Source organism: Ammospiza nelsoni, chromosome 21 (genome assembly GCF_027579445.1).
Source record: "Ammospiza nelsoni isolate bAmmNel1 chromosome 21, bAmmNel1.pri, whole genome shotgun sequence".
In the NCBI taxonomy this organism is placed as follows: Eukaryota; Metazoa; Chordata; class Aves; order Passeriformes; family Passerellidae; genus Ammospiza; species Ammospiza nelsoni.
The window spans coordinates 4,936,030-4,952,615 of NC_080653.1; the positions used below are offsets into that span (position 1 = coordinate 4,936,030).

Consider the following 16,586-nt stretch of genomic DNA (forward strand, 5'->3'; position numbering starts at 1 on the left):
ACAGGATGAATTCTCAGCAAATTCTAAGCAGGTGCCTTTCCAAGGTGCCTAGTTATGCAAAGCTCAGTCACACAACTTGTCCTAAGTAAATAACCTGTATGAATCAATGCAAAAATGCACACCTGAGGTGACAAAAGGGGAGTTAACCCCTGCAATGTCTGGGGAGCAGCACATGGTGTCTGGTACTCCTGGGTGCCATGATGTCCATGTGTGCACACAGAGCATTGACTGAAGCTGGGGGAATTATTGCTGCAGTGTTTCCAGCACCTTGAGGAAGGTAACTTCTCAACCAGGTAAATTGGTATTTGGCAGATCTTTGCTGCACCAAGTATTCCACAACTGGAGAATTCTGGAGAAGTGATAAGAGGAAATGCAAGTGTCCTCCAGAGCAAGGTACTCCTGTTGAAAAGTTGGGTTGTTTAAGATGTGATTTTAAGAGGTCCTGGATACCTTCTAGAAGTTGCTTCTTAAACTGAGCATGCAAAACCCCAGCATGGATGGGCACTCTTCAATGAGGGGGCCTACATGACTCCCTTTAGTCACTTGGCAGCACAATAATAGAAATAGGAACGTGGGATTTCTTATGTCTATTGTGTCCATTAGAACAATACTGCTGAGAGCAACAGAGACCAAAGGCCTGGCCTTCAAAATATATGACTTGAAAAGAAAGCTGCATTTTTTTGGTAAGGTCCAAATGTGTTTCATTCAGCTTTGCTGCTACTCCCAAAGTTTAGTTGTAAACAAGTCACACATCTGGGTAGCACTGCCTGTAACTGCCTTCATCCTCACCAGGAATTACTGGGTTCACAATGTTCTGTGTGTGCAGAAAACAGCTTGTAAGAGGTAACCTGAGCAAACTCTTACAACTGAAGAGCTTAAATAGCTTCAATGACCAGCTTGCAAAGTAGCCACAGTCTTTAACTTTATGGGTATAACCCTGAAGTCTTAAAATTCTGCATTTTACCCCTGCAGAGTTCCTGTGATTCTGACTGCTCCTTATCAAATTTCCATGCTGACTCTTTGTCCAGACAGGTCAGGTGTCCAGAGCAGTGATGTCCTAACTGCTTTTGTGGGAGGTGAGTGTGAACTTGAGTAGAACTCACATACAACTATAAAGGGTTTTGTAGCTATATAGCAATAAAACTTTGAAAAATCATTTCTGTGTATCATAAACAAAATGAAGTAACCTGTCAGAATTATTACTCAGTGCCAAAATAATGTTGCACCTGAATAACATCTGTGGATGTGACAGGTTGTTTTCTCACTGCATGGTTGACATATCCTGGAAACTTTGGATTCTGCACTCTGGAGGCTGGACTTATTTTTATGAATTAATATTTAAAACGTTCTATGCTCCTGATTCCAGCCTCACTTTCCAAAACCATGACAGAAAAACCACTGGAAAAAATACCCACTGAATTCCAGTATGGACAGGGATCCACAGAAAGGGATAGGGAACTTGGAGACTCCAAATTTGTGCACAGCTGATACAAAGCCAGGGTTTGGAGTTCATGGCTGCTGACAGGATGAGAAGGGGACATGAACTGTTCACTCTGAGACTGAGGACACCTGGAGAAGGCTACATTTTGGAGAAGTTGACAGACTTCACTGGTTGTCTGCCTTTCTCTTCTTGGAACAGCCATTCCAAAAAGCCTTTACAAACCTCCAAGCATGGTGGTGAGGTCCTCAGCATGTAAAAATAAAATAAATGTGCTCTTTCTGCAGGGCTGCTGTTCTCTCTGCTCCTAGACTGTTCCTACTCCCAAGCACACAGCTTGCCAGCTGAGTTGTGCCTGACTGCCACATACTCCCAGGTTCCTTTACACCTGCCTGGCACTTTTTGCAGAAATAGGACAGAGCACAGAAGAGCCCCTCATGAAGCACCTGGCCTCAGGCACAGAGACACAGCTGTCCCCTCAGTCTGAGTAACACCAGGATGTGGCACCTCCTGGGGCTCTGCAGGCTCTGAGAGCTCAGAAAGGCAGAGTCAGAGACCCCACGGGTGTTCCTTGGCATTCCCACACCTCTCTCCTTGCTGGGTGTCCCTGATGGCCTTTGTAAACCATTCATGAAAGATACTTCTGAATAAATACTTTCTCTGTTATCTTCTCCAGTACAAAGGATTAATTTTGTATGAGTCTATGCCTGTACTGCTCTTCAGCAATGACAGAAATTCATTTCTTGGCCAGATTTTATGAATGATGTTCCATATTTCTTGTGTATTATGACGTTTTTGGATGATACAAAGTCGAGTCTAGACATCTGCCTTTGGTTCTAACACCATTTCTCTTCTCTGATGAACAGTGTATTGCAGTCTATAGATACCTGTAATTTACAACTTTTTTTCAGTTTAAAGTAAGATCATGATTAACATTTTATATGAAGCAAGGTGGTGAACAGGAGAGTTCATTGACTTTTAAACCCTGGAATCACCCAAACAGTTTTACATTCCAAGTAAAATATTTGGTAGGCTTCACACCAGTCTTTTACCAATGAATATCACAATATTGCTGTTGGGAAAAACTGCATTTATTAAGGCAGTATATTTTAAAAATTGGCCCCAGCACCACACAGCTGGAAACAAGGAAAAAGTAATCTATGGCAGCATGTAAAAAACTGTTCTTTAGTTAGACTGTGTATTTTTAATAACTGCCTCCAACAGACCACCCTATGACACTGATTGCAAGCACAGAAAGCCTGATTATTCAAAAGCCATGTAAATGAGACAGATGTTGATATTGCAAACTCCCACTATTCACCTCCAACCTATTTTTTCATCTTTTTCTGCTTGTTTCGCTTGTTTCTTTCCTGGTGTCCTTTCTCTCACTGGTGTTTTCCTTCAGTACCACTCTATTTGCCTCCCAGAACCAACTGCAGCTTTTAGCTTTAATGGCAGAACAGAAATTGTTCAGAGATCTTTTAATCCTTCACCTTATATGCCACTTGCACAAGGACAGGCTACTCACTGCTCAGAGATGAACTATGAAAATAGCAAAAATAGTAGATTAATTAAGCTGGATCACCAAAAAACCCCAAGAATCTCCTACTTCTGTTGATTGGCACTAAAATACATGAAGTACTCCTAGTTTATAACATAATTTCTCTAAAGGATGTTTACTAAAAGACGGTGTCAATGTGGTGTCATTCCTTTGGCTACTTGGGTCCAAGTTTTTGTAAATGTCTGTTGTTGTAGGCTGAAATGTATTACAACTTTATCACTATTTTCCTTACTAAAAATAAAACAAGTTGCTAAGAGTTCCACAAACCCATAATTAACTTCTCCTTTGAGAACAAAGAGGATGCATTTTTAAAATGTTTTTATTGCCTTAGTAATACATGTTACAAAAAAAAAGTCTTCTGCAGCAAAACACACAAAGAACAGGAATGAGTGCAAACCAAACAAATCAGAAAGTAAATTATCTATGAAACCACTTATTTCAATGCAACAGGGGAACAGTAAAGTTTTGAAACAGCTTTTCCTCCTCTGGAGAATGCAGAACTTATTGGAGCTCCTGACATAAGTCAGAATATTGCATTAAACCAAGATTTCAATTCCTTCCTCCCAGAGAGACCCAAACATTGTCCTCACAACATTTTGTTCATTTTGTTGGAATAGAAGAAAAACAGTCTTGAGAAAGACTGCAACCTGCTCTGTCCTGCCAAGGCACTGGCTGTGCACTGTGCTCTCCTCCAGAGAAAGACAAGGACAACTTGGAACATAAAAATGTGGATTCTACACCATGACTTCTCAGATCTCTATTCCAATCAGTTTGTACTTCCAAAGACAAACTTCACCAGCTGACATGAGCACTTTGCCCAGATGCTTCAGCAGAACTCCAGTGTCTCATGTTCTGTCAGAATTTCTTCTCCAAGCTGCCCTGCACAGAGGAATTCTGAACACATGACCAACACCTTTGTATTTTGGGACACACTAACATAGTAACACCTTCCTGTGCCTCTGATGCCAAGTGCAGCTACAAAGTTACTCAAATTCCTGCATGTGCAGCCACCTCTTTGGCACCACAGTTCACTTGATGTCAGCCCTTCTTCACAGGCTGAAATATTTGTACCCTGGCAAATTCTCCTTGGGATAGTATAGCTTACAAAGGAAAATAATATTTTTCTTTCTTGTTCAGTATCTTTTTTAACATTATGAGATAATAGACATTTCTTCCCTCTCTCTGCTCTCGTTTATTATGTTGATAATGCTTCTGAAGTACTTGATAAACTCCATCCGAACATCTTCAGGATCTTCCTCTAAGTTGGAATGTATCAATTTTAGCTTGTTCAGTGGATAAGCTTTGAAAAGAAATAAGAATAATTAGGTATATTCCTCTTATAAAATAGTCCCAATCATGAGACAGCTCAGCTGGAATTCAGTGGTACACAATGTTTGACACCCCAGATAACACAGAGCAGGGCAAGGAGAAATGCAGCAGAGTTTGTCAGTGTTGCATACAAATACAGCTTATTGCCAGATTAAATTCTTCAAAGTTTATTATTATTATTGAAGCATAAAGTCTGGTTCTGGTCACACATTCAGTTAAACAGAATTAAACAAATTGAGCACTGAATGGCAATTTTATTATTGAAGTGATATGATACTCTTTGATTACTTCAAAATTATGGAATTATATTTTTGTGTTTAATATGTATTAATATATTAATGCCTATAACAAACGTGCTTGTTTCAACACTGGAACAGTTTGCCCAGAAGGGAGTGTGTGTTTTCACAGCCATAAACAGCCACAAATAATTTTGCAGTATCTAAGGTACCTATTGCTAATTTTAAGATGCAGCTCATTAGCTTTTTATTTCAAAGGGCTCCCATTCTTTTGGTTAACAAATACAGACTTAATGCCCTAAAAAGTGTCTGTTACAAAAAAAAAATCCAAATTAAAAACCAAACTGCTACTGATGAGAAAATATGGCAGGAGTTCTAATTTCTGGCTCAGCTGCATACACACTTGGAGAAGCAACTAAAGCCCTTCCCTTTCTCCTTTCCTTTTCTTTCCAGTTCCCTGAAACTGGAATATTGCTCACCTTTGAAATCCATTATTTCTGTTTTTTCAAAGCACTTCAGTGTTCTTTAATCAAGGGATTTGGATGAAAAAGACAAGCTGTGAAGTATTAACAATTTTAAAGACACAAAGATCGATGAAAACTCTAAGCCACAAATGGAGTTTTCCATCTCCTTACCCAAGGACAGGTTTTCTGTGTCCCCTGCACTGCCAGGCTTGTGATGTGCCACCAGGAGACACTGACTGTCAAGGAGAGGCTGCTGCTGCACGAAGCACGAGTACCACATCTCAATTTCTTTCAGGTGGCTGGGCAGCTCAGGGTTGAAGATTATTATTACACCATGAGAGTCCTTCATCAGAGCCGGCCAGCATGTTTCAAACCTTGAAAAACACAGAAAATTGAAAGACTGACACATTAAGTACTCAAGAACACATTAAGTTCTCTTTTACTATAACATCAGTAACTTTGCCAGTTACATATCATATTCTAAGTATTTTGATTTATCTATTATGATAGTTGATCCCATGATTTTCTAATTTGATGATTTTTTGACAATGCAGAATTTGGTCAAATGCTCATTTAAACTTAAACATTGCCCTAAGAACAGATCATTCTCAATTCCATCTTTTAGAAATTAAGGCCTCAATCATATGCATACATTGTTTGAAGTCCACTCACATAATTTAATGGAAATGAGGGCAATTACAGAGTGGGCCTCTGTCTCCTGTATCTGTAACTTCATTCCAGAACTTGTGGACTTAACTTTTTTGAGTCAGTCCTTATCCAAAACAGAGTTCAGCTGTGATCATGGCAGAGAGTAAGTACCTAGTGTTGGATGCTTTACAGTAGAAACTATAAAAAGATGTTGGGGTGAAGAGTCAGGAATACTCATATCAAACAGATCATTAGCTTGAGCTTTAAGTACCAATATCTTGTAAACAGAACTATCAGGAGTTCAGTAACGTGGAGGAGCTGGCTTACTTCTGATCACCACTGCAATCCCACAGCTCGAACCGACACGCAGCTCCCTTGCTGTTGCCGTTGAGGTTGGGTTTCTCATACTCCAGGATCCTGCGGGGTGATGGATGCACGGTGGGATGCGATGGCACCCACGGCACCCACAGCACCCACAGCAGAGCGGGGCTCTGGGCTCTCGCTCACCTGACCCCCTGCGTGGGGCTGTAGCTGCAGATCCCTTCCGTGCTCTCGGACACGAAGTTTGCCAGCACAGACTTGCCAGACTGGCACAGCGCGGGGGTGAAAGACAGAACACACACAGAGGAATTTAATGTGCCAAAGCCACAACGTCGGCGCTCACCCAAACCCCCCGCGCCATCCCTCCCGCTCAGCCCCGCTGCATGCAGGCCTGGCCCCGCTTCCTCCTGCCTTCCTTCCCTTCCTCCCTCCGCCGCAGTGACCCCGCGGGGCTCGGCGGTGCCGTTCGGGGCTCCCGGCCCGCTCTCACCTCACGGGGCCCCACCAGCAGCACCTTGGCCCTCAGCATGGCGGGCGGGCACGGCGCCCCCCGCGGCCGCTGCCCGGCAACGCGCGGGGCGGCGGGAGCGCGCGGCCATTGGCTGTGCCGCCGTCACGTGACGGGAGGGGCGGGGTGGGCCGTGAGGCGGCGTGAGGGGCTGCGGGCTGTCCGTGTCCCTGCTGTGTCCCCATTGTGTCCCCGCTCTGTTACCGCCCTTTCTACGCTCTCTTTGCTGCTCTGTCCCCTTCATGTCGCCTCGCCGTCCTCTCAGTGTCCCCGCTCCGTCCTCCTGTCCGTCCGCTGTGTCCTCGCTCCGTCCCCACCGCCTCCTTGCTGAGTCCCCTTCGTGTGCTCAGACTGTGCCCACAGCGTCCCTGCTCTGTCCCCGCAGTGTCCTTGCTTGACAGAACGAGATGACACAGTCAGTCTTAAGCTGCACCAAATGAACTTCAGGTTGGATGTTGGGAAAAAGTTTTTCACAGAAAGAGTGATAAAGAACAAGAATGGTCTGCCTGGGGAGGTGGTGGAGTCACCATCCCTGGGCGTGTTTAACAAAGCCTGGATGTAGCACTGGGTGCCAGGGTTTAGTTGAGGTGTTGGGGCTGGGTTGGACTCGATAGCCGTAAAGATCTCTTCCAACCCAGTGATTCTGTGAATTCTGTGTGCTTTGTCCCTGCTGTCCTCCCTCTGTCCCTGCTCTGCCCGGCCTGCTCGTTGGCCTGCTGGAACAAATGTGGTGTCACAGCAAAGGAGCAAAGGGATCCTTCACAATGCCTGTGCTGCTGTGTCTCAGGCAGCTTTGGTAAGGGGGAAATCCTCCTGGCAGCTTCTTCCCAGCTGCTGCTTTCAGCAAGGGACAGGATTTCTAGCCACTGAACTGTGTGACCCCTGAGCACTGAGCAAAGGAGGAACAGCTGATAACTTTTGAGGGCAGAAGTGGGAGAAAGTGGAAAGTCCCTCTCAGACTGTTTTTTCTGCCCATAGATACCAATCTTTGAACCATGAGAAGATAAAGCCCATGACTCCTGTGCAACCTTTCAGGGTCCAAAAGCCAATGAAAGATGGAACAGAGATCACCAAGCCCACTGCTGCACCCCATTGCTGGCCACATCCATGCAATGCTGCTCCTGCACTGGCCCCAGTGCCCTGGCAGGCAGCCCTGGAGGGATGAAACAGGCAGAAGTCAGTGCCCTCTCCCAAAGCCCTCTGTCAATGTGGCCTTCAGAGCACTCTGCACTGCTCTGGTGTCCCTCACTAGCTCCAGCAGTGCTCTCCTTCCTTGTTTCTTTGCACTTTTAACTGCAGATTCTCCTTGGAAGGACGACGAGGCCAAGCTCTTGAAGATTCTTATTAAAGCTTGTTAGGGGAGGCAAGAGGCTTTTTGAAATGGCAGCTTCTAAGAAAATAAAACATCTGGCAGACAGATGTGCTGCTTCAGAGTTGTTTAGTGCCCAGGTACAATAGCACTTCTAGACAAGCTTTCAAACAGGGCCTCTAGGCGCTACCACAATGTAAATGTTTATTACCAGCACTGCTAATAAATGTGAACCAGAAATGCTCTGCTCTCACTGAGGGGGTACAGTCTTCTCTATCACAGTGGAGACTCATTTGTTGTTTCACTCCTTGTGTAGGGATGGTTTACAGTGGTTCAGTGTGGCAGTAGCATCCCCATGTTCACACAGTATTTTAAATATCACAAAACCCTTTCTTTTCAGGTTCATGGGACTAAGACAATGAAAAAGCAATAGCTGCAACTACCCATTAATTTGATTCTGCTATAGCACAATGGATGTGTGCTTTCTGTTTGTGTTCTGTGTGATTCAGGACCAAATTCACAATGAGCTGGGACAACTCATAGTTAATTCTTTCCACAGCTTTGTTGTTTTCCACATTTCAGACCCATGACTTCCAAAGGAAAGACAGAAACTGTGGCCCAGAGAGAAGAACCAGGACAGCCTCAGCTGGCATATGGTATTAGCTGACACTAGCACATGAAGAAAAATATGTTATAAAGGGTCCTATTGTGGACACCAGCACAGAAGAAGGGGAAATAAAGCATAAGAGGTAACTGAAACTGGGTAACTGGCTGTTTGTGCAGCTGCCCAGAAAGCAATTAGGATTAATTTTTAGATGGAGTGTCAGATAGGGTCTTTGTGTGTTTATATTAGCCACTACAGAGTAAGGAGAGCATAGCTGACTAAGGGTGCAATTTTTGGATTTATGGTGATTTAGTGTGATTTAGAGTTTGAAGTCACTTTAGAAAGTGGGAATTAAACTTTCAAGCCACTTAGGGTGACTTTTCAAAGGCATCTAAGTCAAGTACATTTCATGTTATCAGTATCTGCCTTAGGCATATGGATAAAGCTATGTTAGTGCCTGGTGTATTGTTTGCTGAGAGCACATGTGTGTGAATCATTTTCCTTCACTGATTTAAACTCTTTGTCAGACTGCAGCAGAGAGGAACCCCCAGCAGTAAGGGAACTACTTCCAGACAATGCTGGTAATGTCTTGCATTTATTAGATGGCAGATTTTCTACCATGATGTTTTGGTAGCAAGTAAAAATTATCATCTTCAGGTGTTTTTCTTTGCAAAAATCCTCCTTCTTCCCTCAAAAGCCACTGCAAGGTATCAATAATATTTTAATAAAGCTCTAGAAATGCCAGTGAGAACCTGAGTGAGAGATGCAGTGATTGCTGTATGAGGGCAAGTGATGCTTTTTGCCTGAATTGCAGATCAGAGGATATTTGCCTCCAAGGTAGAGACCCACTGGTTTTACTGGAAGAAGCAGTAAAATGTAATGCCAGTCAGCTTTCAGATAATACTTGAGCACTTGCAAACCATTCAGCCTTTCAGTATTTTAAGTTTGCATTGTATTTCGTTTAATGTGGCACATAAAAATTTTCCTATGAAAACAACTCAAAAAAATTTTTTTCATAAGCTTTTGTGGCTCAGTATTGGTGCTTTGTTTAATGTACTTTAGCAATGTTTCCTAACTTTGGGAAACACACCCTGGGGCACTCCAGTTGTGTGTGAAAATGCTGCCTGGGTTAGAAGTACAACCACATGGCACAGCTCACCATGAAGGGCAGGCTCTGCCTGCTTGCTGTGTGTTGCATGACATTTATTGTGTGTGTGCAGAAACAGCTCTTCAGTGGGTGCAGACAGGGACCTGCATTGCATCAGCCATTTATTTATACTGGTTCACCTGGAGGCAAGGCATGGAATACAGGAATTGAGAGGAAGGAACACCTATTTTTGAGCACTGTAGCCTGTTATTGAAAATTAAGGAGAAAATCAATATTGTAATCTCAAAGCTTGGTGGTTAAGAAGCTCAGGGCAGGGATGTGTCTCTGGGGCTCAAAGCACAGCTGATTAACTAAATGATGGTTTGGATGAAGTGTGGCTGTTTCTGGAAAAATCTTTGGGTGGAGCTATGGCAAGAGAGCAAAGGGAAACAGGACATTAAGGTGCATTGACAGGGGTGCAGTGCAGCCCTGCTCTTTGTCATGAGTCTGTGGGGTAACACTCAGTTCAGCCTCTCTCAGGAAACCTATTCTGGAATCAACAGGAACAGCTCATGCAAAACCTTATTGCTTTGTTCATGCCAACAGATTGTCAAGGACTTCAAGTCTTATTGATCTGTGGCCTCAAAATCCTTCCCAGGGGAGATGAGGGTCTTTAGTTCTATTTTATAGATGGAGAAACAAAGCAGAAATGTAAAAACAAACCCATGGAATATGTCTGCCTCTATAGCTACCCCAAGAAAAGACACCAAAGTGTTCTGATTTTTGAGTGGCAGCATGTGAATCCAGAAGAAGGAGTTCGTTTCTGTGGTTTAAATCTTCAGGTGCAGCTGCAGATGATGCCTCTGATAGATGTTTTCCTTATTCTAAAGTCCGTGGAGCAACAGTAACACCTAGTGGCTGAATGTGCCAGTCTGTTCCTCCTTCCTTTTCTTCCTTTCTAGAAGTAGAGTTGGAGGGCACCGGTGTGATTGACAGCTTTGACTTGCAAGGCCAACACTTAGGATCTCCAGGGATTTGCTATTTTCCTTTCAAGCTCCCACCACATTCTGTTTTCTATTAAAAGTGGTAGATGAAATATGAAACTCTTCCTCCCACCTCCCAACCCCCTTCACTTCTCTGGCTTATGGAGGAGGTTGTTCCAGTCCATCTTGATCTGCAGGTGGGTGGGCTGTGAGTGACCAAACCTACTGCTTCCAGCTTGGAGCACTCAGATTTCTGTAAGAAATCTAAGCTTTTTCATTTTTTCATTTTCTTTTTCTTGTTTTTTTTTTTTTGGCCTGAAAAGGATCAAGCAGATCATCTGGTGGAGGTTGGTGACCTCAGTCCATTTGATAATGTGGTGTTAACTTGCCTGCATTAAGGCAGACCAAACCAATCAGTTCCATGAAGTACCATTTCCTAAAATGTGGTGTGTGGGATTGTTTGCCACAATCTACTGGGACTGCTAATTCATCAGAGAGGGACCCCTAGAAAAACAGCATTAGGGAGGAAAGAACCCACAGATGTTTATTGTGTTAGCAGGAGAGCCCTTCAGAGGGTCTTCACTGCTCCTCACAGGGGAAAGTTTCAGTTTTTCCATGGAAAAAAAAACATTAAGCAAAAGTATTTCTGCTTAAGCCCAGATCATTTGCATTTGTAAACAGAACCTCAACTCTTTGTGGGAATTACAGTACTGAGATACTCTGGGTTTGTCATATTCATGCTGTTTAATTTTAGGTTTCTGGTTTAGGTATTCTGAATTATCATTGGAAGCATCTGTTCAGGAGAGTCTTGCCTGCTGCCAGAGCCTGAACTCTAATCTACACTGTGGGTATATGCTCTTTTACACATGACATTAACTTTTATCATCACTTAAAGAATAGTATTTGAGTCCCTTCACATCCCCAGTTCTTCATCCAGCTTCCTCCCAACTACCTGAACAGATTAAATTTAAAACTATCCTAATGCCTCCGGGATAAAAGAAAAAAAAAAAAAAATCAGCTCCATGAAACCATTTACTGCAAAACTGCACAAAAGCCTCGTGCAACAGAAGGGAGGTAATGGGGACAAGTGGGGACATGGCCAAGTGAGACAAGGATGGGACCTTTTGGCTGCTGTGGAGATGTACATGGAATTAAAGCATGCATATATATATATATATATATACATATATATATATATATATATACACCATTAGTCAGACCTCCTAAATCTGGTGTTCCTGATACCTGTTTGTGAGAGAAGGCAAAGAAAAACATACCCTGATGGTAAGAAATGAGGAATATTGTGCTGGGATGTGTTGAGCAACCTTTACTCTTAAAAAAAGGGATGTAGCACCCTTGTTGAGCTGGGTGAAAAATTTTCCTTAATGTTTAGTAAAAATGCTGTCAGAGGTGGCAGACCTGAACGTACTGAAAGAACACAATGACAGGGTAATTGTTATTTGTGATTCACAAGGACTCTTGGATACTTTTCTATTAGATCCTTATGCTTTTTGTTTTGAGCACAGAATTCAAAGTCAGCTTTGTTTCTCAGTGGCAGCCGTGGTGTTTGCCACCCGTGTTGGTCTGGGAAGAGACAGCATTTATTAACCTTGTCTGTTCTGCTTATTCACTCAAGCCAGACCCTCAATGACTTCATAGAAAGAAAGCAAAGTAGTGTGTAGTGTCTTTAGAGGGACTGCCATGTACTCTGTAGGAGAGGAGAGCCTACTGACAGGAAGATTTTGTTTTCTCTCAATTTCATTCTCTGGTTTGACTGATGTGTTACTTTGCAGTTTATGGCCGATCACGGGAGTTCCTTAACCCCACGATCCTTCCAGGCATTATGTTTCTGCTAACATCCTGGGTCAAATCAGCTGTCTTTTCACATGTCTCACATTCATTTTCATTTAAGGCTCAATTACCTCTTGGCAATATGCCACTAGTGACAACAAATTTATACCAGTAATTAGTATGTTTTGAGAAGTCTGGAATAAAATCCTTGCTCCTTAGCTTAGGTACCTGGATGCAGTGATGAATTTTTAACTCTACACCCTAAACTTTAAAAGATTTATTCTTAATAATTTTGCCTCAATTCCCTTTAAAACCTCGTAAAAGTAGTGCATTAGTTTCCAATGCTTGGCTCACTGGCAAACTCCTCGTTTGAAATTCCTTCCTCAATATCTCTGGGCCACAAAAACCCATGTGTGAGCCTGGCCCTCTGAATGGGAGCTGCCACTGCAGACCTGCTGGGACTGAACCTCCTTCCACTGCTGCAGGTGGGCTTGAAGCACTGTGCACTTCTCTGTATTTTAAACACCATGAGGAATGTCTTGGAAATATAAAAAGCAAAGTGGACTGGGCACTATGAAGGAGTTCATATTTAATACAGATTGCTGATCATTTAGTATTAAGTGGTTCATTATTTTATTGTTCTTCAATAATTTGAGAGCTTAAATCTTCTACTTTTGGCTGGGCTAGTGATGCTCTCTTGATCTGGGTTATAAAAATACTGTGCTTCACCTAAGCACAGATTGTTATAGTTTTCATCTTAATTAGCAAGCTGCAGATTTAGATGGATTAATACAATCACTCTTTCTTTCTTTTGCCATAGAAGTTCAGAAGTATAATCTGTCACTTGTGAGAACATAAAGAATTGGACTGGAAGCATTCCAAACTCTTTACTGTAAGTGTTCAAAGATTTAATGGAGTCCTCAGTCATAAAATCTTAAATTTGAACTAGACCTTTATATTCTCCATTCTTAAATTCACTATTTTTATGTCCAGGGGATTTCCTGTTATCCAAGTATGTACGGAGGCCCTTTATTTCCCTCTGTGTGTGTTTTTTAATTCAAATCCAATGTGTATGTCAGTGGTTGATTGCACTTAACCTCCTTAGGTTCATATTTCTTATTTAATTACATTACATTTTAAGGTTTAAGGCTATATATTTACTGCAGTTAATAGCACACCATATTTTAATGAAGCTGTTATCTTCTGCAAATATATACAGAACAATGGAGATTGATTGTATAGGGCCTGTTGAAGAAATTCCATCTCAAAGCCATGTAAAATGAATAAACACAGTGAAGAGTTTTTCTTAATGTAGTTCTTCATCTAACACAGCTTCAAAACTAAGGAAATGAGTGGTTGGGTTATCAGGGCTGTTGTTCTCCTGATCCCCAGGCAGGGACTGCACCTCTGTGGGTCACAGCCACAGCTGGAGTGTCCCAGTCCCAACAAACCAGAAATGCTCCAGAACTGCAGCTCCAAATCCACTCACCTCCCAGATACACTGGCCAGGATCCCCCTCTGCCCTCCTACAGCTCTGTACATCTATTGTCAGTCCATGCAGGGAAGGCTCAGTACACGAACAATTATTATCTGATTTTACTGAAATATCTGAAAACAAGGGCAAGTCTTACCTAGAGATCATGTCCAGAAAATCTGGGACAAATCTCCTGTGCTCCACTAGAATGCAGCCAGCTGGACACATGTTTTCAATGCAGAACAGGGCATCACCCTACACTGGGGCACTGCACTGGGTTTCTCACAACAATCCGAGAGTTAAATACTCTGAATTGAGCCAAAAAATGCTGGGAGACACTTTTTTCCAGGCACACAGCAAGGCTGATAGTCTTGTCCTACCATTCCATCACATACCAAAAATCTCCTTAGTCTGGTCAAAAGCTTTTATTTCTTCTTTTGGGCAACAATCAGTTTAAACATTTCATAGTATCTTGCAGACTTTATAATTTCCTTTCTGCCAAAAAACAATTTATATCTCTCTTTAGATTACATCTCATCTTGCCTCTTTTATTTTTATTTCTCTTCTTTCATTGTTGTTACTATTTATACCATGTCATTTTTATTCCATTCCTATTATCCTTACAATAGCCATGATACATAACAGAGCACTGAACCCTGTGCTACAAAGGGAGGCACTGAGAGATTTCCTGATGGCTCTGGTAGGTCAGGGAGTTCAACCAGATTCTTTCTGGGTGTAGACTGACAGCCCATGTATCCTTCCTGCCTGAAACCCTGTGGCATGAGGGGCTGTGAGCCAGTGTAATCCCAGAGGATTATTTGGGGATTGGTTTTGCATTTGCAGAGATTGATCTCCCTTAGGCAGAAGAGAAAACAGAGAGATGAAGAGCATTTCTTGTGGTAAAAGAGATTTGTGTTCTGTGTGTGGAGCTGGATAGAAGTAAAGTACAATTTAGTAGCTCCAGCTTGGGTCACTTAAAAATGGAAGCGAGGCCCTGGAAAAGGGATGGATTTTGGAAACCAAGCCCATTAGGTGTGGAATCCATTGCTGACAATGTGAACACCTAAGCTAGCATTAGTGTACATGTGCTTAGCCAAGAAATACTTGGAACCTGTTGCTTTGCAGTGACTTTATCCTTTAATGCCTGCAATCTTTCGTATTTAGCACCTTAGCTGCCTTTTTATTGCTTCCATGGAGGAATCTGTCAGGTTCAAGAGAGGAGATTGGGTAGAGAGCCAGCTAAGAGCAAGGCAGTGCCACTGAACAGTGCTGGTGTTTGCTTGGGTGATTGTTCCCCTTGGAATGAGGAGACCCAAATGTCATAAAGGTAAATTGATAAATCTGGAAAATATTCTCTTTGAATAATCCCCAGAGCTCCCAGCCTAACACACAGCTGTAGGGGAAAAAAAAGCACCCCAACAACTGAACAGGATGTTGGGCTGCATTACAGTAAGAACAGAATATATATCAAAAAGGTGTTATTGTTATTACCTAAACCACTGGTGAGTTCTTGTTGAGAGTGCTCTTTTCAGTACTGCTCACTCTACCTAAGGAGGATATGATTAAGGGATAAAGCAAGGAAAATGACAGTAATACTGTGCCTTTCAGCTTTGAGTTATAAAGCAAGACTGAAGAGCTTTGGTATTATCTTGTTTTAAAAAAGATCTTGCAGTGATTTTAAATGATTTTAAAATAATGAAGGAGATTAATCACATTGAAACAGATACAAAGTCTATGAAAACAAGAAGAGTTACATTGGAAAATAGGATCTTGGGAAAAGAATGAGGACAGAGAAGGGAGAGGTTCATGTGAATGCTCCAATAAATATGTGATGTCAGTTATCAGAGGGGTCCTGTGAATCTGGATGTGCAGGGTAAGGTGAAGTTGGAACTGTAAGGAAAACAGGGGAGTGACAGTGGCATTGTCACTGCTGGCCAGTAACACACAAGCAGTGGGAGCCACACTGGAGCAGGCTCTGGGAAACACTGCAGCAAGGAGCAAAAGGAAGATCCTGCAGCCTGGGTGGTGGGTCCAGCATAGGCAAGGGTGCTGCAGGGAGGCACTGACTGACAGAGTTTGCACAGTGAAGACAGAGGCTGACAGGTAAGCAGCTTGTGGAACAAGGCAGGAGAGAGAAGATTGAGAAAGCACATGGCTGCTGTTAATCCACCTGAACTGCAGACACCCAAGGTGAAAATACTGGAGGCAATTTCTGCTCTTAGGTGGGCAGGATCTTGCTGTGGATGTGGTGGTCCATATACAATGGGACCAAGTGCAACAAGTTTCAGCTTGCAGCCCACAAATTTTTGAAGGACCAAAGCCAACTTCTAGGGGCCCTGTGAAAGCCAGCTAAGAAAAGCAGACTATTGTGGTTAGTCCTTGTTGTAATGGCCCACAGAGAAAGTTCCTAGGAGATTTAAAAAAATCAATAGAAGCTGTAAAAATATAGCTAAAACATTCAGATTTGCTGGGTGGAACACCAGTCTCCCCACTTGCATCCACACTGGATGGTTCCACATGGCAGGTAACAGTGAGGGTGTGCAGGAGCTGGGATGAGGGTGCTTATTTCCATAACTCCTTAGGTTTTGTGGGCATTTACTTGTGTATTTTGTGAGCAAGGGAGTGAGCCCACTCTCTCTTCTGTGACTTGCACAATACAGAAGGGGAACTCCGACTCCCACTCATACTGGGCCCCTCAAGTCAAGCAACCTGTGTCCATGGGGAAACTGGGAGAAGTAGAAGGATTTAAGAGCCAGAGTACAAAACTGAGACAGTCTTTGCTCATGGAAGTCCTTCCTTCTCTGAGATTCAGAGAGTCCATGACTCAGGACAA

At 42.8% G+C, this 16,586-nt stretch overlaps 1 protein-coding gene across 2 annotated transcripts; it reads right to left on the reverse strand.

The window, feature by feature from the left end:
* Positions 1 to 3,300: 3,300 nt before the first annotated feature.
* IFT22 (intraflagellar transport 22) lies at positions 3,301 to 6,557 on the reverse strand. 2 transcript variants are annotated; one of them, XM_059486852.1, is made up of 5 exons: positions 6,488 to 6,557; positions 6,184 to 6,263; positions 6,004 to 6,093; positions 5,200 to 5,402; positions 3,301 to 4,299 (listed from the first exon to the last, which is right to left on the reverse strand). In XM_059486852.1, the coding sequence occupies exons 1-5, from the start codon at positions 6,524 to 6,526 to the stop codon at positions 4,151 to 4,153; spliced, it is 561 nt and encodes a 186-aa protein (XP_059342835.1). In that variant the 5' UTR covers positions 6,527 to 6,557; the 3' UTR covers positions 3,301 to 4,150. The 2 variants fall into 2 exon arrangements, with proteins under 2 accessions (XP_059342835.1, XP_059342836.1); XM_059486853.1 differs by lacking the exon at positions 6,004 to 6,093 and having other exon boundaries at positions 6,488 to 6,541.
* Between the last annotated feature and the right edge of the window lie 10,029 nt (positions 6,558 to 16,586).